This window comes from Pelophylax lessonae (genome assembly GCF_965119305.1).
Source record: "Pelophylax lessonae genome assembly, chromosome: 7".
NCBI classification, from domain to species: Eukaryota; Metazoa; Chordata; class Amphibia; order Anura; family Ranidae; genus Pelophylax; species Pelophylax lessonae.
Window position 1 is genome coordinate 299415674 of NC_138774.1, and position 23769 is coordinate 299439442.

The window sequence follows — 23769 nt, forward strand, 5'->3', positions numbered from 1 at the left end:
GGGCAAAATAATGATCTGATCCCTGCAGAGTGTGTTACAAAGAAATGGAGGGTCTATAATTTTTATCATTGGTGTATTTTATATGATAGAGACAGAATATCAACCAAAAATGATAGAAATGTTATCAATGGAGTTGCAGTTCAGGGAGTAAAATAAGTATTTGATCCCCGACCAACCAACAATAACTCCGCCCCCACAGACTGGCTACAGGAGGGGCTCATGTGGTCACAGATTAGTCCTGTCAATGTAAGAAGACAACTCGTTATGTGTATAGAAGACACCCACCCACAGAATCTTTCCTCCAATCACAGCTCACTATCATGGGAAGACCAAAGAGCTGTCAGAGGAGGTCAGGGAGAAGATTGGAGACCGGCACAAGGCTGGAATGGCTACAAGACCATCAGCAAGAAACTTGGGGAGAAGGAGACAACTGTTGGAGCGATTATTGGCTAATGGAGGAAATACAAAATAATCATCAATGGTCCTCAGTATGGAGCTCCATGGAAGATTTCTCCTCATGGGGTGAGGATGGTCATGAGAAAAGTGAGGGATCCGCCCAGAACTACATGGGAGGAGCTTGTGAATGATCTCAAGGCAGTTGGGAGCACAGTCACCAAACAAACCATTGGTAAGACAATACTCCGCCATGGATTGAAATCCTGCAGCACCCGCAATGCCCCCTCCTCAAGAAGGTACAACCCGTCTGAGGATTGCCAATGAACATCTAAATGATTCAGAGAAGGATTGGGAGGAAGTGCTGTGATCAGAGGAGACCAAAATTTAGCTCTTTGGCATTAACTCAACTCAGTGTTTGGAGGTAAAAAAAAATGCTGACTATGACTCTAAGAACATCATCCCTACAGTCACTGGCCCCTACAGACACCCGTCCCCTACAGACACCCGTCCCCTACAGACACCCGTCCCCTACAGACACCCGTCCCCTACAGACACCCGTCCCCTACAGACACCCGTCCCCTACAGACACCCGTCCCCTACAGACACCCGTCCCCTACAGACACCCGTCCCCTACAGACACCCGTCCCCTACAGACACCCGTCCCCTACAGTCAGGGCCAGATTAACGTAGGGGCTATTGGAGCTGCAGCTCCAGGCCCCTACCTTTTATATAGGCCCCGGGTTGGCCATATTCACTGTTACCGCTCTTCTGTCACTTGTAAACACAGAAGTCTGGCTTCTATGCTCGCTTCCCCAGGCAGCACCCTCAGAACCTCCCCACACAGCGCGAAGGCCGGACAAGGAGGGACAGTTGCCGATGCATGGATGTGTTTATGGGCTTCAGAGACAGCAATGAAAAAACAAGAATATCAGTGCAAGCATTAATAAATAAATGGATGGAAATAGATAAAAGCAGCTGACACCAAGGTAAAAAATATATAAAACCCAATGTAAAACTGATAATGAAAAGTGCAGCGCTAAAACAATAAAAACATCAATGGATAAATGAAGAGTCTATGAATGGCACGCAGTAGTCTTGTAAAAAAGAGGAGAAAACAGTCCAATAAGAAATCCCAATGAAAGTGCTCAGTGCTGATCAGTAAACAGGACACAAGTGCTTGTTCAGTGCAATCCTTCACCAGAGGTGCTAACCTCTCACCTGTAGGCTGTGAAAAGACAGCCTTAAAAGTACACTCCCAGCAATGTGAAAATCCTGACCAGGACAGCAATCACAGAGGGCATCTCTCCTTTTTGTAAAGGTGTTCACAACGATCCCCATGTAATAGAAAGGGGGCAGACCATAGTGCAATATGTTTCAAACACCACAATTTATTGATAAAACAAATGGACAGCCTCTTACTTCAAGGTAATGCAAAAACGAGCAGTACAGCAATCCAGCTGATCTCCAGACAGAGCGGAACGCTCTGCTGACAGGGGCTACGAGTGACGTAGCCCCCTGTCAGCGTTCCTCGATACGCTGAGGAAGTCCCGCCCACGGACGATACGCGTGCGCAAGGGGGAGGAGATTGTGACGTCACTCGTAGCCCCTGTCAGCAGAGCGTTCCGCTCTGTCTGGAGATCAGCTGGATTGCTGTACTGCTCGTTTTTGCATTACCTTGAAGTAAGAGGCTGTCCATTTGTTTTATCAATAAATTGTGGTGTTTGAAACATATTGCACTATGGTCTGCCCCCTTTCTATTACATGGGGATCGTTGTGAACACCTTAACAAAAAGGAGAGATGCCCTCTGTGATTGCTGTCCTGGTCAGGATTTTCACATTGCTGGGAGTGTACTTTTTAAGGCTGTCTTTTCACAGCCTACAGGTGAGAGGTTAGCACCTCTGGTGAAGGATTGCACTGAACAAGCACTTGTGTCCTGTTTACTGATCAGCACTGAGCACTTTCATTGGGATTTCTTATTGGACTGTTTTCTCCTCTTTTTTACAAGACTACTGTGTGCCATTCATAGACTTTTCATTTATCCATTGATGTTTTTATTGTTTTATTGTTTTAGCGCTGCACTTTTCATTATCACTTCAGAGACAGCATCCCATGTTGAATTAGGCATGCATGGCTGCACCCTTCCTCCTCTGGGTGCATGCCAAGGCACGGCCCTTAAGGCCCTTCAAAATCCTCAGCACCAAGACCATGATGCTCTTAATCCGGCCCTGCCTACAGTCACCGTCCCCCACAGTCACCGTCCCCCACAGTCACCGTCCCCCACAGTCAGGCACGGAGGTGGAAACATGATGCTTTGAGGCTGTTTCTCTGATAAAGGTACAGTCCGACTTTGCCGCATTGAGTGGCCAATGGGCGGGGCCATGAATTGTAAAATCTTGGATGAGAACCTTCTTCCCTCAGCCAGAACACTGAAGATGGGTCATGGATGGGTCTTCCAGCAGGACAATGACCCAAAACATATCGCCAAGGTAACAAAGGAGTGGCTCAAGAAGAAGCACATTAAGGTGATGGAGTGGCCTAGTCAGTCTCCAGATCTTCATCCTATAGAAAATGTATGGATGGAGCTGAAACTTCGAGTTGCCAAGCGACAGCCAAGAAACCTTAAGGATTTAGAAAAGATCTGTAAAGAAGAGTGGAGCAAAATCCCTCCTGAGATGTGTGGAAACCTGGGGGCCAACTACAAGAAACGTCTGACCTCTGTGCTTCCCAACTACAAGAAACGTCTGACCTCTGTGCTTCCCAACTACAAGAAACGTCTGACCTCTGTGCTTCCAACTACAAGAAACGTCTGACCTCTGTGCTTCCATCTACAAGAAACGTCTGACCTCTGTGCTTCCATCTACAAGAAACGTCTGACCTCTGTGCTTCCCAACTACAAGAAACGTCTGACCTCTGTGCTTCCCAACTACAAGAAACGTCTGACCTCTGTGCTTCCATCTACAAGAAACGTCTGACCTCTGTGCTTCCATCTACAAGAAACGTCTGACCTCTGTGCTTCCATCTACAAGAAACGTCTGACCTCTGTGCTTCCAACTACAAGAAACGTCTGACCTCTGTGCTTCCATCTACAAGAAACGTCTGACCTCTGTGCTTCCATCTACAAGAAACGTCTGACCTCTGTGCTTCCATCTACAAGAAACGTCTGACCTCTGTGCTTCCAACTACAAGAAACGTCTGACCTCTGTGCTTCCAACTACAAGAAACGTCTGACCTCTGTGCTCCCCAACTACAAGAAACGTCTGACCTCTGTGCTTCCATCTACAAGAAACGTCTGACCTCTGTGCTTCCCATCTACAAGAAACGTCTGACCTCTGTGCTTCCATCTACAAGAAACGTCTGACCTCTGTGCTTCCCAACTACAAGAAACGTCTGACCTCTGTGCTTCCATCTACAAGAAACGTCTGACCTCTGTGCTTCCCATCTACAAGAAACGTCTGACCTCTGTGCTTCCATCTACAAGAAACGTCTGACCTCTGTGCTTCCATCTACAAGAAACGTCTGACCTCTGTGCTTCCAACTACAAGAAACGTCTGACCTCTGTGCTTCCAACTACAAGAAACGTCTGACCTCTGTGCTTCCAACTACAAGAAACGTCTGATCTCTGTGCTTCCATCTACAAGAAACGTCTGACCTCTGTGCTTCCATCTACAAGAAACGTCTGACCTCTGTGCCCCCAACTACAAGAAACGTCTGACCTCTGTGCTTCCACCTACAGGAAACGTCTGACCTCTGTGCTTCCAACTACAAGAAACGTCTGACCTCTGTGCTTCCAACTACAAGAAACGTCTGACCTCTGTGCTTCCATCTACAAGAAACGTCTGACCTCTGTGCTTCCATCTACAAGAAACATCTGACCTCTGTGCTTCCATCTACAAGAAACGTCTGACCTCTGTGCTTCCCAACTACAAGAAACGTCTGACCTCTGTGCTTCCAACTACAAGAAACGTCTGACCTCTGTGCTTCCATCTACAAGAAACGTCTGACCTCTGTGCTTCCCAACTACAAGAAACGTCTGACCTCTGTGCTTCCATCTACAAGAAACGTCTGACCTCTGTGCTTCCTAACTACAAGAAACGTCTGACCTCTGTGCTTCCAACTACAAGAAACATCTGACCTCTGTGCTTCCATCTACAAGAAACGTCTGACCTCTGTGCTTCCATCTACAAGAAACGTCTGACCTCTGTGCTTCCATCTACAAGAAACGTCTGACCTCTGTGCTTCCCATCTACAAGAAACGTCTGACCTCTGTGCTTCCAACTACAAGAAACGTCTGACCTCTGTGCTTCCATCTACAAGAAACGTCTGACCTCTGTGCTTCCAACTACAAGAAACGTCTGACCTCTGTGCTTCCAACTACAAGAAACGTCTGACCTCTGTGCTTCCCAACTACAAGAAACGTCTGACCTCTGTGCTTCCATCTACAAGAAACGTCTGACCTCTGTGCTTCCATCTACAAGAAACGTCTGACCTCTGTGCTTCCATCTACAAGAAACGTCTGACCTCTGTGCTTCCATCTACAAGAAACGTCTGACCTCTGTGCTTCCATCTACAAGAAACGTCTGACCTCTGTGCTTCCATCTACAAGAAACGTCTGACCTCTGTGCTCCCATCTACAAGAAACGTCTGACCTCTGTGCTTCCATCTACAAGAAACGTCTGACCTCTGTGCTTCCCAACTACAAGAAACGTCTGACCTCTGTGCTTCCAACAAGGGTTTCTCCACCAACTACTAAGGGGATCAAATACTTATTTTACTCCCTGAACTGCATCTCCATTTATAACATTTGTATCATTTTTGGTTGATATTCTGTCTCTATCATAGAAAATACACCAATGATAAAAATTATACACCCTCCATTTCTTTGTAACAATATCTGCAGGGATCAAATCATTTTCCCGCACTGTATGTGGTATCGCTGCAATTGTGTGGAGCAGGAGAATTTATTTTTGGTTGTTCTTTGGTGACAGGTTATGGTAGTAACATGAAATATACAGTTCAATTTAAAAAAAAAAAAAAAAAAAAAGGAAGAATGAAAAAAAAAATATATATATATATTTTTTTTACCATTTTGGGCCCGTTTTCCTTTGATATATATATATATAAAAAAAAAAAAAAAAAAAAAAAAGTACATATTATTAATTATTTACCATCAAATGAAAGCCCAATTTGTCCTGAAAAAGGAAGAAAAAAAAATGCGTTATAATCTACCTGGATGTACAAAGTAGCTGTGATGATGATATGTACAGTTTTACTTACACATGTCAAAGTTGCAAAATTGTGCTCAGGCATTAAGATTTGTTTTACCCTTAAGTGGGAAGGAGTTAATAAGATTGTTCCCCCCCCCCCCTGGATCAGATGAGTACAGAGATCTGTAGATGGAGGTTTTCTATTGGTTGGGGTTGATGGGCCTTTGTCCTTTCCCAACATGACTTTTGTAATCATTGTTTTACGCTCGATTATTAATTTTAGTTGCTATACTTTTTCCACAAAAGGAGGAGTTACCCTTTAAGGTTATTCATGGGCCTTTTTAGGATTATTCTATATATAAAAAAAAAAAAAAAAAAAAAAAAACACACTACACCGGACAGGTGCGTGGAGCCAGACTATTTAAAAAAAAGAAAAAAAAAACCCACCAGATCTGGAGGTGGGCGGAGCCAGACTTTATTTATTATAAATTATTTACTAAAAAATTTTTTTTTTTTTTTTTTTTTTATTATAATTTTTTTTAGTAAATAATTTATAATAAATAAAGTCTGGCTCCGCCCACCTCCAGATCTGGTGGGTTTTTTTTTTTTTTTTTAAATAAAGTCTGGCTCCACGCACCTCCAGATCTGTCCGGTGTGTTTTTTTTTTTTTTAACTTGTTTATTGAAACCAATACAAGATTTTATTTTTCAATTCTTGAAGGCGAGTATTAGGAGAGGCCCGGCCATGCCTTGTATGTCAGGAATCCGATGTATGCACAAATAACCCGCAAGGTCCCCAGCGAACGTCTGGAGGACGACTGACGCAATGTGATCAGATAAAAGGGCGCAGGCTTCAAGGGGAAGCGCTCCATTTTTTTTATCACCTGGCCACCTTACATGGAAGGAAAATGGGAGTTCATTTTGTGTCTATTTGGGTTTAAAACCAAAGAGAAAAAATAAATAAAAAAAAAAACACCATCAATGCACTTCTGTGTTCATAATAAATCAATAAATGGATCAATAAATGTTTTATCAAATCCACATTGTGGAAGTTCTCTCTTGCACCTTCATGCAATTCCCTATACAGCAGCACTGGGAGTCCCAATTCAGCTCCTGCGTGGTCACCCTGTCCCATGATGGAGACCACAAGTCGCCATGTAAGCGCATATTACACAGATATGGTCCTCCGGTGTCACCATCAGGAAACCCAACCTCAGAAATTGCTTGCAGCCATCCCTGGAGTGTATGGAGACCGGAAGTGGCTGCAAAGAGGCTGCAGGAGATCCGCAGCACTGACCTGCCTCAGGCTGCTTTTACAGCTGAGGGTAGCGTCTGTTTTCTGGCACGTTCTATGCACTTTAATGCTTTTTTTTTTTTATAGCAAAAAAGAGAAACTAGGTTTTTGAGCTTTTCCATCACTTTTTTTTTTTTTTTTTTTTTTATTAATTATTATTATAATATTTTTTTTTTTTTTTTTTTTTTGGTAAGGGGTTAGAGTTAAGGTTAAGATTAGGGGTTAATATTATATTTATTGTCTTTATTTTTTTTTGTTTGGGGTTAGGGTGTTATTACTACTAATATACAAATAATGTAGCTACACTATTTGTTTATTTATAGGTTTATGATCACTGTAAGCAGCTTTTATCTTATCACACATTTCATATTTTCACGTTTTTTTTTTTAGCGCAGAAATTTTTCCCTTTTGTTTTGTTATTACTGCTAATAAATAAATGTAAATACAATAAATGAATACTATGCAATAATAAATAAAATGTAAATATAAAATAAATTAAAAATACAATAAATACTATGTAAATATAAAATAAATTAAATCAGAAATACAATACTATGCAATAATAAATAAAATGTAAATATAAAATAAATTAAATCAAAAATACAATACTATGCAATAATAAATAAAATGTAAATAAATTAAAAAATACAATACTATGCAATAATAAATAAAATGTAAATCTAAATAAATTAACTCAAAAATACAAATACTATGCAATAATAAATAAATTAAATCAAAAATACAATAAATCAATACTATACAATAATAAATCAAATGTAAATCTAAATAAATTAAATCAAAAATACAATACTATGCAATAATAAATCAAATGTAAATCTAAATAAATTAAATCAAAAATACAATACTATGCAATAATAAATCAAATGTAAATAAATTAAATCAAAAATACAATAAATCAATACTATGCAATAATAAATAAAATGTAAATATAAATAAATTAAATCAAAAATACAATAAATACTATGCAATAATAAAATGTAAATATAAATTAATCAAAAATACAATGCAATAATAAATAAATAGCCCCTAACCTTAACCCCTAACCCTAAAAAAAAAAAAAAAAAAAAAAAAAAAAAAATTAAAGGTTTAGGGATTAACATTAGGGGCTAGTTATGACATAGTATTTATTATTTCATTTATTTATTTTACATGTACTTAGTAGTAATAAACACCCTGACCCCCCCCCCCCCCAAAAAAAAAAAAAAAAAATAAGACAATAAATATAATATTAACCCCTAATCCCAACCCTAATTGTAACCTTAACTCTTAGTAGTAATAAACACCCTAACCCCCCAAAAAAAAAAAAAAAAAAATTGTTTGGGTGTTTACTAATAATATTAATAATTATTTTTTATGGTTAGGGGTTATTACATATTATTCATTTTATTTATTTTTGATGATGATTTTTAGTTATTTGTGGAATTATGTTAAATTTATTTATTCATAGATTACTATTTTGTTTTATTTATTTATTTTTAATAGCAAAAAACTGTGCAAAAAAAGGCAGCGCATGAAAGTGCACAAAAACGCACAAATCTCGTGTTTCCAATAATTTTTATGGGAATAAAAATGCACAAATTTGCCCATTTTAAGCTTCCAAAAAAGCTCCAGAACTTTGAGCTTCGGGTGATTTGTTGTGGAGATTTGAACGGTCTCCATAGAGAATCAATGATTTTTCTCCTCCAGAGTTTTGGGGCTTTGAGGTACAGAACGCGGGGGAGGGGGGTGAATGGGGCGTTATGCATGTTGTGAGTGACAGGGTGACAACACAGAGTGTTGTCACCCTATAACAGGAAGTGACCTCCATGGTGGTATTCCCGGGGATTATATAAATGAAAGCGGATGATTGGTCACATTAGGTTATTATGTTGCAATCGGTATAATAAAGGAGCGCCGCACAGAACATTTCCTCTTACTTTTATCTTTTTTTGCTGGCTCAGATGATCTGCGGTTTCCGGGGGGTGGGGGGGGGGGGTGTCAGTGGTTGGGGTGTGTGGTCAAACATCTTCCTGTACAGAAATAAAAGGGGAAGCTTCAATGGAAACACGGAGAGCGTCACCCCCGTCCATCACTAAAGAGGAAGTGTACATAGAGATATGGTTGTCATGTGAGGGGGGAGGGGAGGTAACTGGTGCAAAGGCCACGGTGGAGGCTGCAGGTGTGACACAGATCCCCAATCAATAAAGTCATCAATAAGCCCATCCCTGATCAATAAAGTCATCAATAAGCCCATCCCTGATCAATGAAGTCATCAAAAAGCCAATCCCCGATCAATAAAAGTCATCAATAAGCCAATCCCGATCAATAAAGTCATCAATAAGCCAATCCCGATCAATAAAGTGATCAATAAGCCAATCCCGATCAATAAAGTCATCAATAAGCTCACCCCCTATCATTAAAGTCATCAATAAGCTCACCCCCTATCAATAAAGTCATCAATAAGCTCACCCCCTATCAATAAGCTCACCCCCTATCAATAAGCTCACCCCCTATCAATAAGCTCACCCCCTATCAATAAGCTCACCCCCTATCAATAAGCTCACCCCCTATCAATAAGCTCACCCCCTATCAATAAGCTCACCCCCTATCAATAAAGTCATCAATAAGCCCACCCCGATCAACAAAGTCCAATCCCCGATCAATAAAGTCATCAATAAGCCAATCAGACCGTCACGGATCTCTCCCCCTGACCCCCCCTCCCATCTTCTTCCTTCATCACAATCGTTTAAGGTTGCCCCCCCCCCCCCAAAAAAAAACTCAGTCACCTAAACTCATTCCTCGGGAGCATTCCTCCCTCATCCTAACCCCCCCCCCCCCAACTCTCCTCCCCCCAAAACCCTCCGCACTCATCCCCCCCCTCCAGACTCCCCCCTCACGCATCCTGATCGTCGCTCTCCATGCCATTTCCCTGATGACCCCCCCAGAAGCCTTCCTCCATCATCCTGACCCCTTACCCCCTGGGATGGTCTTCTATCATAATCCTGACCCTCTGGGCCCTCTCCCCAATCCCCCTGGGCCCTCTCCCCAATCCCCAGCCCAGATCTATGGGGGGGGAGAATCGACGGCCGAGATCTATACATGGCCATAACTATGAGGGAGGGGGGGGGGGTCCAAGGACCAGATCTTTCTATGGAGGATTGTACTTCTGGATCTATGGGGGAATTGTACAGTCAGTATGGATTGTATGGTGTATAGGAGGGACAGATCTATTGGGGGGGGGGGGAGAAATCAGATCTATGGGGGGGGGGGGGGGGGTCGCATGGTGTATAAGACAGATTGATCTATGGGGGGGGGGGCAGATCTATGGAGGGGTCATATGGTGTATAGGAGGGATAAATCTATTGGGGGGGGGGTAGATTGTACGGTGCATGGTGGGGGAGAGAAAGATTGTACGGTGCATGGGGGGGGGGGGGGGGAGATTGTACGGTGCATGGGGGGGGAGAGATTGTACGGTGCATGGGGGGGGGGGGAGAGATTGTACGGTGCATTGGGGGGGGAGAGATTGTACGGTGCATTGGGGGGGGGAAAGATTGTACGGTGCATTGGGGGGGGGGGAAAGATTGTACGGTGCATTGGGGGGGGGGAAAGATTGTACGGTGCATTGGGGGGGGGGGGAGATTGTACGGTGCATTGGGGGGGGGGAGATTGTACGGTGCATTGGGGGGGGGGGGGGAGATTGTACGGTGCATTGGGGGGGGGAGATTGTACGGTGCATTGGGGGGGGAGGGAGAGATTGTACGGTGCATTGGGGGGGGAGGGAGAGATTGTACGGTGCATTGGGGGGGAGAGATTGGACGGTGCATTGGGGGGGGAGAGATTGGACGGTGCATTGGGGGGGGGAGAGATTGGACGGTGCATTGGGGGGGGGAGAGATTGGACGGTGCATTGGGGGGGGGAGAGATTGGACGGTGCATTGGGGGGGGGGGGGAGAGATTGGACGGTGCATTGGGGGGGGGGGAGAGATTGGACGGTGCATTGGGGGGGGGGGGGAGAGATTGGACGGTGCATTGGGGGGGGGGGAGAGATTGGACGGTGCATTGGGGGGGAGATTGTACGGTGCATTGGGGGGGGGGAGAGATTGTACGATGCATTGGGGGGGGGGGGGAGAGAGATTGTACGGTGCATTGGGGGGGGGAGAGAGATTGTACGGTGCATTGGGGGGTACGGTGCATTGGGGGGGGGGGGGAGAGATTGTACGGTGCATTGGGGGGGAGATTGTACGGTGCATTGGGGGGGGAGATTGTACGGTGCATTGGGGGGGGGGGGAGAGATTGTACGATGCATTGGGGGGGGGGAGAGAGATTGTACGGTGCATTGGGGGGGGGGGGGAGAGAGATTGTACGGTGCATTGGGGGGGGAGAGAGATTGTACGGTGCATTGGGGGGGGGGGAGAGATTGTACGGTGCATTGGGGGGGGGGGAGAGAGATTGTACGGTGCATTGGGGGGGGAGAGAGATTGTACGGTGCATTGGGGGGGGGGAGAGAGATTGTACGGTGCATTGGGGGGGAGATTGTACGGTGCATTGGGGGGGAGATTGTACGGTGCATTGGGGGGGGGGGAGAGATTGTACGGTGCATTGGGGGGGGGGGGAGAGAGATTGTACGGTGCATTGGGGGGGGGGGAGAGAGATTGTACGGTGCATTGGGGGGGGGAGAGAGATTGTACGGTGCATTGGGGGGGGGGGGGAGATTGTACGGTGCATTGGGGGGGGGAGAGAGATTGTACGATGCATTGGGGGGGGGGAGAGAGATTGTACGGTGCATTGGGGGGGGGGGAGAGAGATTGTACGGTGCATTGGGGGGGGGGGGAGAGATTGTATGGTGCATTGGGGGGGGGGGGAGAGATTGTATGGTGCATTGGGGGGGGGGGGGGGGGAGAGATTGTATGGTGCATTGGGGGGGGGGGGAGAGAGATTGTACGGTGCATTTGGGGGGGGAGAGAGATTGTACGGTGCATTGGGGGGGGGGGGGGGGAGAGATTGTACGGTGCATTGGGGGGGGGGGGGAGAGATTGTACGGTGCATTGGGGGGGGGGGGAGAGATTGTACGGTGCATTGGGGGGGGGGAGAGATTGTACGGTGCATTGGGGGGGGGGAGAGAGATTGTACGGTGCATTGGGGGGGGGGGAGAGAGATTGTACGGTGCATTGGGGGGGAGGGGGGAGAGATTGTATGGTGCATTGGGGGGGGGGGGGGAGAGATTGTATGGTGCATTGGGGGGGGGGGGGGAGAGATTGTATGGTGCATTGGGGGGGGGGGGGGAGAGAGATTGTACGGTGCATTTGGGGGGGGAGAGAGATTGTACGGTGCATTGGGGGGGGGGGGGGGAGAGATTGTACGGTGCATTGGGGGGGGGGGGGAGAGATTGTACGGTGCATTGGGGGGGGGGGGGGAGAGATTGTACGGTGCATTGGGGGGGGGGAGAGATTGTACGGTGCATTGGGGGGGGGAGAGATTGTACGGTGCATTGGGGGGGGGGGGGGAGATTGTACGGTGCATTGGGGGGGGGGGGAGAGATTGTACGATGCATTGGGGGGGGGGGAGAGATTGTACGGTGCATTGGGGGGGGGGGAGAGATTGTACGATGCATTGGGGGGGGGGGAGATTGTACGATGCATTGGGGGGGGGGGGAGATTGTACGGTGCATTGGGGGGGGACAGATCTATGGGGGGGGGATTGTACAGTGTATGGGGGGGGACAGGGGGTGGACAGATCACACACAAAATCCCTGAGACACCTGACATCTCCCCAATCAGATATCGGCCGATCTAGGAGTTCTCTCTATGGTCGTCCTCCCCTCCCCCTCACTTACTTTGACGGTATGTACGGATCCTCCCCTCCCCCCGTCGGGCGGCCTCATCCACACCCCGATCCCGGATTTGTTGTAGCAGATCGTCCAGCCGTCGTTCTCCTCACACCGGGATTGGAACGCCCGGAATAGGGCGTCATCGGGGACAGCGGGGACCTCCCGGGCCATGGCGCCTCCCCCCACCGGGATACAACGTGCGATCTCCGCAACACCCGACCCGTCTATGGTGCCCCCGCCCCACCTGTAACCTGCACTGACCCCGCCCACCTCCTCCCTTCTATCACCTCATTGGCTGATCATCTACCTGCGACTGCACCTGCAGGAGAGATCCGGTGTGCCCCCCCCCCCCCGGAATATACAACACATGGAACATTCTTATCATGGGGGAGGGGGGGGTAATATTATTATGGGTGGGGATGATAATATTATAGAGGGGATGGGTGTTAATATGGAGGGGGTTATAATATTATGGGGGGTGATAATATAGGGGGGGGGGGTAATATTATAGGGGGGGTGATGTAATGGGGGGGGTGATAATATTATAGAGAAGGTAATATTATAGGGGGTGTGATAATATGGGGGGGGGGTAATATTATAGGGGGGGTGATAATATAATATTATGGAGGGTCATAATATAGGGGGGGGGGGTAATATTATAGGGGGGGTGATGTAATGGGGGGGGGGGTGATAATATTACAGAGAAGGTAATATTATAGGGGGTGTGATAATATAGGGGGGGGGGGTAATATTATAGAGGAGGTAATATTATATGGGGTGTGATAATATAGGGGGGTAATATTATAGGGGGGGGTGATGTAATGGGGGGGGGGTGATAATATTATAGAGAAGGTAATATTATAGGGGGTGTGATAATATAGGGGGGGGGGGGTAATATTATAGAGGAGGTAATATTATATGGGGTGTGATAATATAGGGGGGTAATATTATAGGGGGGGGTGATGTAATGGGGGGGGGGGTGATAATATTATAGAGAAGGTAATATTATATGGGGTGTGATAATATAGGGGGGTAATATTATATGGGGTGTGATAATATAGGGGGGTAATATTATAGGGGGTGTGATAATATGGGGGGGGGGTAATATTATAGGGGGGGGTGATGTAATGGGGGGGTGATAATATTATAGAGGAGGTAATATTATATGGGGTGTGATAATATAGGGGGGGGGTAATATTATAGTGTAGGGTGATGTAATGGGGGGGGGGGGTGATAATATTATAGAGGAGGTAATATTATATGGGGTGTGATAATATAGGGGGGGGGTAATATTATAGTGTAGGGTGATGTAATGGGGGGGGGGGGTGATAATATTATAGAGGAGGTAATATTATATGGGGTGTGATAATATAGGGGGGGTAATATTATAGGGGGGGTGATGTAATGGGGGGGTGATAATATTATAGAGGAGGTAATATTATATGGGGTGTGATAATATAGGGGGGGGGTAATATTATAGGGGGGGGTGATGTAATGGGGGGGGGTGATAATATTATAGAGAAGGTAATATTATATGGGGTGTGATAATATAGGGGGGTAATATTATAGGGGGTGTGATAATATGGGGGGGGGTAATATTATAGGGGGGGGTGATGTAATGGGGGGGTGATAATATTATAGAGGAGGTAATATTATAGGGGGTGTGATAATATAGGGGGGGGTAATATTATAGTGTAGGGTGATGTAATGGGGGGGGGGGTGATAATATTATAGAGGAGGTAATATTATATGGGGTGTGATAATATAGGGGGGGGGTAATATTATAGTGTAGGGTGATGTAATGGGGGGGGGGTGATAATATTATAGAGGAGGTAATATTATATGGGGTGTGATAATATAGGGGGGGGGTAATATTATAGTGTAGGGTGATGTAATGGGGGGGGGGTGATAATATTATAGAGGAGGTAATATTATAGGGGGTGTGATAATATAGGGGGGTAATATTATAGTGTAAGGTGATGTAATGGGGGGGGTGATAATATTATAGAGGAGGTAATATTATATGGGGTGTGATAATATAGGGGGGTAATATTATAGTGTAGGGTGATGTAATGGGGGGGGTGATAATATAGTGTGGGGGGTAATATTATAGGGGGTGTGAGAGTAATATGGAGAGTGATAATATAGGGGGGAGGGGTAATATTATTGGGTAGGGTAATTTAATAGGGGGGTGATAATATTATGGGGGGAGGGGGGTAATATTACAGAGATTGATATTATTATAGAGGAAAGGGTGATAATATTATGGGGGGGGGGTCAGTGTGAGGTTACAGTATTTGATAAAAGTCAGGACACCCCTAAGTGAAAATCTCCAATTTGGGCCCAATCATCCATTTTCCCTCCCCGGTGTCATGTGACTCGTTAGTGTTACAAGGTCTCAGGTGTGAATGGGGGGAGGTGTGTTACATTTGGTGTTATCGCTCTCACTCTCTCATACTGGTCACTGGAAGTTCAACATGGCTCCTCATGGCAAAGAACTCTCTGAGGATCTGAAAAAAAGAATTGTTGTTCTACATAAAGATGGCCTAGGCTATAAGAAGATTGCCAAGACCCTGAAACTGAGCTGCAGCACGGTGGCCAAGACCATACAGCGGTTTACCAGGACAGGTTCCACTCAGAACAGGCCTCACCATGGTCAACCATAGAAGTTGAGTGCCGTGCTCAGCGTCATATCCAGAGGTTGTCTTTGGGAAATAGACGTATGAGTGCTGCCAGCACTGGGGAGCTACAGTTCATTGAGGGAACCATGAATGCCAACATGTACTGTGACATACTGAAGCAGAGCATGATCCCCTCCCTTCAGAGACTGGGGGGCAGGGCAATATTCCAACATAACGACCCCAAACACCTCCAAGACGACCACTGCCTTGCTAAAGAAGCTGAGGGTAAAGGTGATGGACTGGTAAAGCATGTCTCCAGACCTAAACCCTATTGAGCATCTGTGGGGATCCTCAAACAGAAGGTGGAGGAGGGGAAGGTCTCTAACATCCACCAGCTCTGTGATGTCATCATGGGGGAGGGGAAGAGGACTCCAGTGACAACCTGTGAAGCTCTGGTGAACTCCATGCCCAAGAGGGTTAAGGCAGTGCTGGAAAATAATGGTGGCCACACAAAATATTGACACTTTGGGCCCAATTTGGAGATTGTCACTTAGGGGTGTACTGACTTTTGTTGCCAGTGGTTTAGACATTAATGGCTGTGTGTTGAGTTATTTTGAGGGGACAGTAAATTTACACTGTTATACAAGCTGTACACTCACTACTTTACATTGTAGCAAAGTCTCACATGGGAGGGGTGTACTTACTTTTCTCAGATACTGTGTGTGTGTATATATATTGTATATCTATGTCACAGTAATAATATGAGGATGGGGGGGGGGGGGGGGGATCAGTGCACAGTTCTAACACTCAGGCATTGCAAAGCAGAAGGAAGACCCCCACCCCTCCCCCACCCAGGATCAGGAAGTGATGAAACTTAGTAAAAAAAAATATTTACAATATAGAGAAACAGCAACAATCCTCATCAGATACAATGTAACACAAACTCCTCCCATTCCCCATCACTCACCAATCACCAACATCCCCGATGTTCTCACTGAGGACAGTGCTGGTGGTTTCTGTCGTCCTGATGCATAACAGGAAGTGTTGTCACCCTATAGGACAGGAAGTGTTGTCACCCTATAGGACAGGAGGCGTTGTCACCCTATAGGACAGGAAGTGTTGTCACCCTGCAGGAGAGTAAGCGTTGTCACCCTATAGGACAGGAAGCGTTGTCACCCTACAGGACAGGAAGTGTTGTCACCCTATAGGACAGGAAGCGGTGTCACCCTGCAGGACAGTAAGTGCTGTCACCCTATAGGACAGGAAGCGTTGTCACCCTACAGGACAGGAAGTGTTGTCACCCTATAGGACAGGAAGCGTTGTCACCCTACAGGACAGGAAGCGGTGTCACCCTACAGAACAGGAAGCGTTGTCACCCTACAGGACAGGAAGCGGTGGCACCCTATAGGACAGGAAGCGGTGTCACCCTGCAGGACAGTAAGCGCTGTCACCCTATAGGACAGGAAGCGTTGTCACCCTACAGGACAGGAAGTGTTGTCACCCTATAGGACAGGAAGTGTTGTCACCCTGCAGGACAGTAAGCGTTGTCACCCTACAGGACAGGAAGCGGTGTCACCCTACAGAACAGGAAGCGTTGTCACCCTACAGGACAGGAAGCAGTGGCACCCTACAGGACAGGCAGCGGTGGCACCCTATAGGACAGGAAGCGTTGTCACCCTACGGGACAGTAAGCGTTGTCACCCTACAGGACAGGAAGCGTTGTCACCCTACGGGACAGGAAGCGTTGGCACCCTATAGGACAGGAAGCGTTGTCACCCTACAGGACAGGAAGCGTTGTCACCCTACAGGACAGGAAGCGTTGGCACCCTATAGGACAGGAAGCGTTGTCACCCTACAAAACAGGAAGCGTTGTCACCCTACAGGACAGGACACGTTGTCACCCTATAGGACTGGAAGCGTTGTCACCCTACAGGACAGGAAGCATTGTCACCCTATAAGACAGGAAGTGGTGTCACCCTACAGGACAGGAAGCGTTGTCACCCTATTGGACAGGAAGTGTTGTCACCCTATAGGACAGGAAGCGTTGTCACCTTATAGGACAGGAAGCGCTGTCACCCTATAGGACAGGACGCGTTGTCACCCTACAGGACAGGAAGCGTTGTCACCTTATAGGACAGGAAGCGCTGTCACCCTATAGAACAGGAAACGTCACCCTACAGGACAGGAAGCGTTGTCACCCTATAGTGTTTTTAGTAAATGAACGTTGTCACCCTATAGGACAGGAAGCGTTGTCACCCTATAGTGTTTTTAGTAAATGAACGTTGTCACCCTATAGGACAGGAAGCGTTGTCACCCCTATAGTGTTTTTAGTAAATGAACGTTGTCACCCTACAGGACAGGAAGCGTTGTCACCCTATAGTGTTTGTAGTAAATGAACGTTGTCACCCTATAGGACAGGAAGTGTTGTCACCCTATAGTGTTTGTAGTAAATGAACGTTGTCACCCTATAGGACAGGAAGCGTTGTCACCCTATAGTGTTTTTAGTAAATGAACGTTGTCACCCTATAGAACAGGAAGCGTTGTCACCCTATAGTGTTTGTAGTAAATGAACGTTGTCACCCTATAGGACAGGAAGCGTTGTCACCCTATAGTGTTTGTAGTAAATGAACGTTGTCACCCTATAGGACAGGAAGCGTTGTCACCCTATAGTGTTTGTAGTAAATGAACGTTGTCACCCTATAGGACAGGAAGCGTTGTCACCCTATAGTGTTTTTAGTAAATGAACGTTGTCACCCTATAGGACAGGAAGCGTTGTCACCCTATAGTGTTTTTAGTAAATGAACGTTGTCACCCTACAGGACAGGAAGTGTTGTCACCCTATAGTGTTTGTAGTAAATGAACGTTGTCACCCTATAGGACAGGAAGTGTTGTCACCCCTATAGTGTTTTTAGTAAATGAACGTTGTCACCCTACAGGACAGGAAGCGTTGTCACCCTATAGTGTTTGTAGTAAATGAACGTTGTCACCCTATAGGACAGGAAGTGTTGTCACCCCTATAGTGTTTTTAGTAAATGAACGTTGTCACCCTATAGGACAGGAAGCGTTGTCACCCTATAGTGTTTGTAGTAAATGAACGTTGTCACCCTATAGGACAGGAAGCGTTGTCACCCTATAGTGTTTTTAGTAAATGAACGTTGTCACCCTACAGGACAGGAAGCGTTGTCACCCTATAGTGTTTGTAGTAAATGAACGTTGTCACCCTATAGGACAGGAAGCGTTGTCACCCTATAGTGTTTTTAGTAAATGAACGTTGTCACCCTATAGGACAGGAAGCGTTGTCACCCTATAGTGTTTTTAGTAAATGAACGTTGTCACCCTATAGGACAGGAAGTATTGTCACCCTATAGTGTTTGTAGTAAATGAACGTTGTCACCCTATAGGACAGGAAGCGTTGTCACCCTATAGTGTTTGTAGTAAATGAACGTTGTCACCCTATAGGACAGGAAGCGTTGTCACCCTATAGTGTTTGTAGTAAATGAACGTTGTCACCCTATAGGACAGGAAGCGTTGTCACCCTATAGTGTTTGTAGTAAATGAACGTTGTCACCCTATAGGACAGGAAGCGTTGTCACCCTATAGTGTTTGTAGTAAATGAACGTTGTCACCCTATAGGACAGGAAGCGTTGTCACCCTATAGTGTTTTTAGTAAATGAACGTTGTCACCCTATAGGACACGAAGCATTGTCACCCTCTAGTGTTTGTAGTAAATGAACGTTGTCACCCACATGTTATATAATCCAGTTGATGAAGAATGACGTAGAACTTGGATAGGGCGGTTCTGGGTGGACGGCAGCTGCGTTTTCCCATCATGTAGAAGCCAACGCTGGGCGTCCCGGAAGGTGATAATGTGTCATATACTGCCCCCTGCTGGTACATGGACCATGACTGATCACCCATACAGTCGTTTTAGGCCAGGGTTGTAAGGCCAAATCACTTACATTACCCCCCCCCCCCCAAGTGGGAAGTTAAGCTGCTGTTGTATTCTGCATAGCTGCCCATTATTTGACACGTGAGCGGTTATTTATGGACCAACCGAAATGTTGAACTTTGACCTCCTCTGTATTTTCCACCGACGAGTCTAAAGTTGTGACTACATCTCCAGGTTCTGTCCACGTTCCCCGGTGTCATGGCTGAAGTTTCCAGGAACTCTTCACTCACCTTCATGGCTTCTCCACCATTCTTCACATGAATTATTTCCACCTGGAAGTCCCCTTTATTTTCGGCTGACCGGGTAGTAAAATCTAGAAGATGTTCTTCACAATCATCTGGACTTTTTCCCCAATTCTGAAGACGTTTCGTAGCTTCTCCGACCCTCATCTTATTTCCATGAGTGTCATGAAGATCCCCCAACGCTTATATCCACCGACACCTTCATCCAATCACCATGGGGATGTGTCAAGGCGGATGTTGGTTGTCCAAGAGCAGGACTGCTAGGGAATCTTCCTGCCATTCATTGGAACACCCTTGAAATTCCCCCCATTCTCTCATGTTACAACCAAAAATTTAAATGTATTTTATTGGGATTTTATGTGATAGACCGACACAAAGTGACCATAATTGTGAAGTGGAAGGAAAATGATAAATGATACAAATAAATCTGTGAAAAGTGTGGCTGCATTTGTATTCACCCCCCTTTACTCTGATACCCCTAACTAAAATCTAGTGCCGGTGTTGTAAAATTTCATCGGACCCGTGAAAATTCCGGACCCTCGTCACTTCCGGTGACGCTACGTCACCACCAGCTGGTGCGAGCCCCGGTGCGCATGCGCCCAAGACATTTTCCAGGTCCGATGAAATTTTAAGACTTTGCTAACAGTTGACTGAGAGGAGGAGGAGGGGCTGAGGTAGGACGACAACACCGCCACGGGGAAATTTTATAACACCGCCGCATCATCGAGCAAGGAACATGTTGCAGAGCTGACTTAGAGGGGTTCTCTATTACTTTCCATAGAGAATGCGGAATTCACTTCTACGTGAGGGCGGAAGTCTATGGACCTCAGGCAGAGGTATGTGTCAGTAAGGGCGGAAGTATCGGGAGAACAGGCGGAAGTGGCTCTAAATGCGAAAGTCTAGGGACCTCAGGCGGTGTTCTAAAATTATATATATTCACTTCCTTCCCGCCTCCTCAGGACGGACAGTCCCCTCTAAGTCAGCTCTTGATGCGGCGGTGTTGTAAAATTTTCCCGCGCCGGTGTTGTCGTCCCACCTCAGCCCCGCCTCCTCTCAGTCAGCTGTTAGCAAAGTCTTAAAATTTAATCGGACCTGGAAAATGTCTTGGGCGCATGCGCACCAGGGCTCGCAACAGCTGTCGCTCCAGCTGGTGGTGACGTAGTATCACCGGAAGTGACGAGGGTCCGGAATTTTCACGGGTCCGACTAAATTTTAGAACACCGGGATCCTCAAACTACGGCCCTCCAGCTGTTGCGATACTACACATCCCATGAGACATTATAAAGCTCTGACATTCACAGACATGATAGGAATTGTAGTTCCTTAACAACTGCAGGGCCATAGATTGAAGACTCCTGGAGGTCATAGGGTTTTCTGCAGGACATCCGAATTCCTCTATCTTTGGAAGACCACTGCTACAAGGTGTAATCATCCAACATCAGTACCTGCCCATCAGTATCTTCTCATCCCAAAGGTGTTCAGTAGGTTTAAGGCAGGGATCCTCAAAGTACGGCCCTCCAGCTGGTGCAGAATTACACGACCCATGAGGCATTGTAAAACTCTGACATGCACAGACCTGACTAGGCATGATGGGAATTGTAGTTCTTGAACTGGAGGGCCATAGTTTGAAGGCCATAGATGGGAATTGTAGTTCTTGAACTGGAGGGCCATAGTTTGAAGGCCATAGTTTTGAAGGCCACAGTTTGAAGAGAATTGTAGTTCCTGAACAGCTGGAGGGCCAAAGTTTGAAGACCCCTGGTTTAAGGTTATAGAGGAATTCGGGTGTCCTGCAGCAAACCCTAAACTCAAACTTACCTTTCTAAGACCACTGCTACAAGGTCTAATCATCCAACATCAGTACCTGCCCATCAGTATCTTCTCATTCCAAAGGTGTTCAGCAGGTTTGAAGTCATGGAGGCACTTGAGTTTCCTGCACAGGGCCCGGACCTCATCTCTACTGAACACCGAGGTGGAAGGACTGAGATGTGCACATTGGAGGTATGGAATGAAGGAAGGGGTGCAAGAGTGGGGATGCATAATGAGGGGGTGGAAGAACCAAGAGATGCATATTGGGGGTATGGAACGAAGGAGGGGGTGCATAATAAGCTCTGTGCAAACTGTTGGCGCTATATAAATCCTGTATAATAATAATAAAAAAAATAATAAGGGGGTGGAAGAACTGAATGGTGCATATTGGGGGTATGGAATGAAGGAAGGCAGGCGTGGAGGTGCACAATAAGGTGGTGGAAGGGGAGTGGGATGCATAATGAGTGGGGGGGGTGAATGGTGTGGAAGAAAGCTTGGAACTCGGGTAAGGCACAGATTTTCGTGCTATGTACCAGGAACGGACTCAGGGAGTGCGAATGGTCCACAGGTTGGGGGGGTCGCAATACTTGCCTGGGCCCAGGCACTGACAACCCATGTTGCACCCCTGTAGGGTTTCCCACCCACAGAAGACCAGACAACAAATCAGAGGCAGACAAGAAGAGGGTGAGAGGTGCATATTGGGGGTATGGAATTAAGGAGGGGGTGCAAGAGTGTGGATGCATAATGAGGGGGGGTAGAACTGAGGGGTGCATATTGGAGGTATGGAAAGAAGGAGGGGGTGCATAATGAGGGGGGGGTAGAAGAACAGAGGTGCATATTGGGGGTATGGAATGAAGGAGGGGGTGCAAGAGTGTGGATGCATAATGAGGGGGTTAGAAGAACTGAGAGGTGCATATTGGGGGTATGGAATGAAGGAGGGGGTGCTGTAGTGGGGGTGCATAATGAGGGGGGCAGAACTGAGAGGTGCATATTGGGGGTATGGAAAGGAGGGATGCTGGAATGGGGGTGCATAACGAGGAGGGGGTAGAACAGAGGTGCATATTGGGGGTATGGAATGAAGGAGGGGGTGCAAGAGTGTGGATGCATAATGAGGGGGGTAGAAGAACTGAGAGGTGCATATTGGGGGTATGGAAAGAAGGAGAGGGTGCTGGAGTGGGGGTGCATAATGAGGGGGGTAGAAGAACTGAGAGGTGCATATTGGGGGTATGGAAAGGAGGGGGTGCAAGAGTGTGGGTGCATATTGGGGGTATGGAAAGGAGGGCTTGCTGGACTGGGGGAGAACTGAGAGGTGCATATTGGGGGTATGGAATGAAGGGTGGGGGGGAGTGGGGGTGCACAATAAGGTGGTGGAGGGGGGGGGGGTGAATGGTGTGGAAGAAAGCTTGGAACTCAGGTAAGGCACAGATTTTCCTACTATGTACCAGGAACGGACTCGGGGAGTGCCAACGGTCCACAGGTTGGGGGGGGGGGTCGCAATCCTTGCCTAGCCCCGGCCCATGCTGCACCCCTGTAGGGTTTCCCACCCACAGAAGACAATGAGAGGCAGACAAGCAGAGGGTGAGAGGTGAATATTTTATTGAGTGACACAGCTGTGTTCATAGTAGATATCACACCTATCTGTAGTACAGCTATGAAGTAGTAATATGGGGCAGATACGCAACAAAAGACATTGATCGGAGTATTGGAGTGGAAAGGACATCTTCACTATATCATTAATCCATTATCAATATTTTTTAAGCTTTTATTCTTTTAAGTTTTTTTGTACAATTCAGTGATTTGCAATAAAACGATACACCTGACAGACCGGAGGCTGCTGGACCAACCCTGTACACAAAAATAAAAGAAATAACCGGCGCGGTGACGTGACCAGGATGCAGCACAAAGCAGAGGAGCCGTTCAAAGGTCTCCGATAAGGAAGAAAACGCAGGCGGCTTTGTGTGCTTTATTGTCCCAGGACTGCAAACAGATAAGCGTATAAGATAAATAAATAAAAAAGGATTGAGGTCGGAGCAAAGGGGCGAGATCGCTAATTTAGTGCAGCGTTTTTATTAGTAGACGTCACCTGTCTGGGGGCGCGGCCTTTCCTCCATTGACAGGAAATCATTTATGAACTTCCTGTTATTGAACGCAAATTTGGGTGAAGGGGCAGCTTAGCGACTAGAAATATATTGGACACCGGGAGTGCACGTTTGTAGGCACAGGTGCTGGACAAACAGAGCGTGTTCCCCGCTCCATGGAAAGAGACCGGCAGCACTCTGATGACATCACAATTGATAAAACTTTATTGTTCCAGGCAACCAATGCACAGAGTCCAACAGATGCTGCTTATGTTGACACGTTTCACCCCAATAAGGTTAATTTGAAGAGGAGGATTGAGGAGGTCAAAATCAGAAGGCTGACCTTCTGTGTT

At 46.4% G+C, this 23769-nt stretch overlaps 1 protein-coding gene across 2 annotated transcripts in view; it reads right to left on the minus strand.

Moving 5' to 3' along the window:
• Window positions 1-13062, minus strand: part of LOC309560351 (START domain-containing protein 10-like) — a gene marked incomplete at its 5' end in the record, with an annotated part of 22436 nt that extends 9374 nt beyond the window's left edge. Inside the window, one exon of one of the 2 annotated variants that reach the window (XM_082263978.1) lies at window positions 13040-13062. Coding sequence is in view for 1 of the 2 variants with exons in the window: in XM_082263977.1 (XP_082120103.1) it covers window positions 12727-12891 (165 nt within the window). Of the gene's footprint in view, window positions 1-12726; window positions 12892-13039 lie in introns of those variants that run through there. The other variant, XM_082263977.1, reaches the window with a different exon arrangement.
• Between the last annotated feature and the right edge of the window lie 10707 nt (window positions 13063-23769).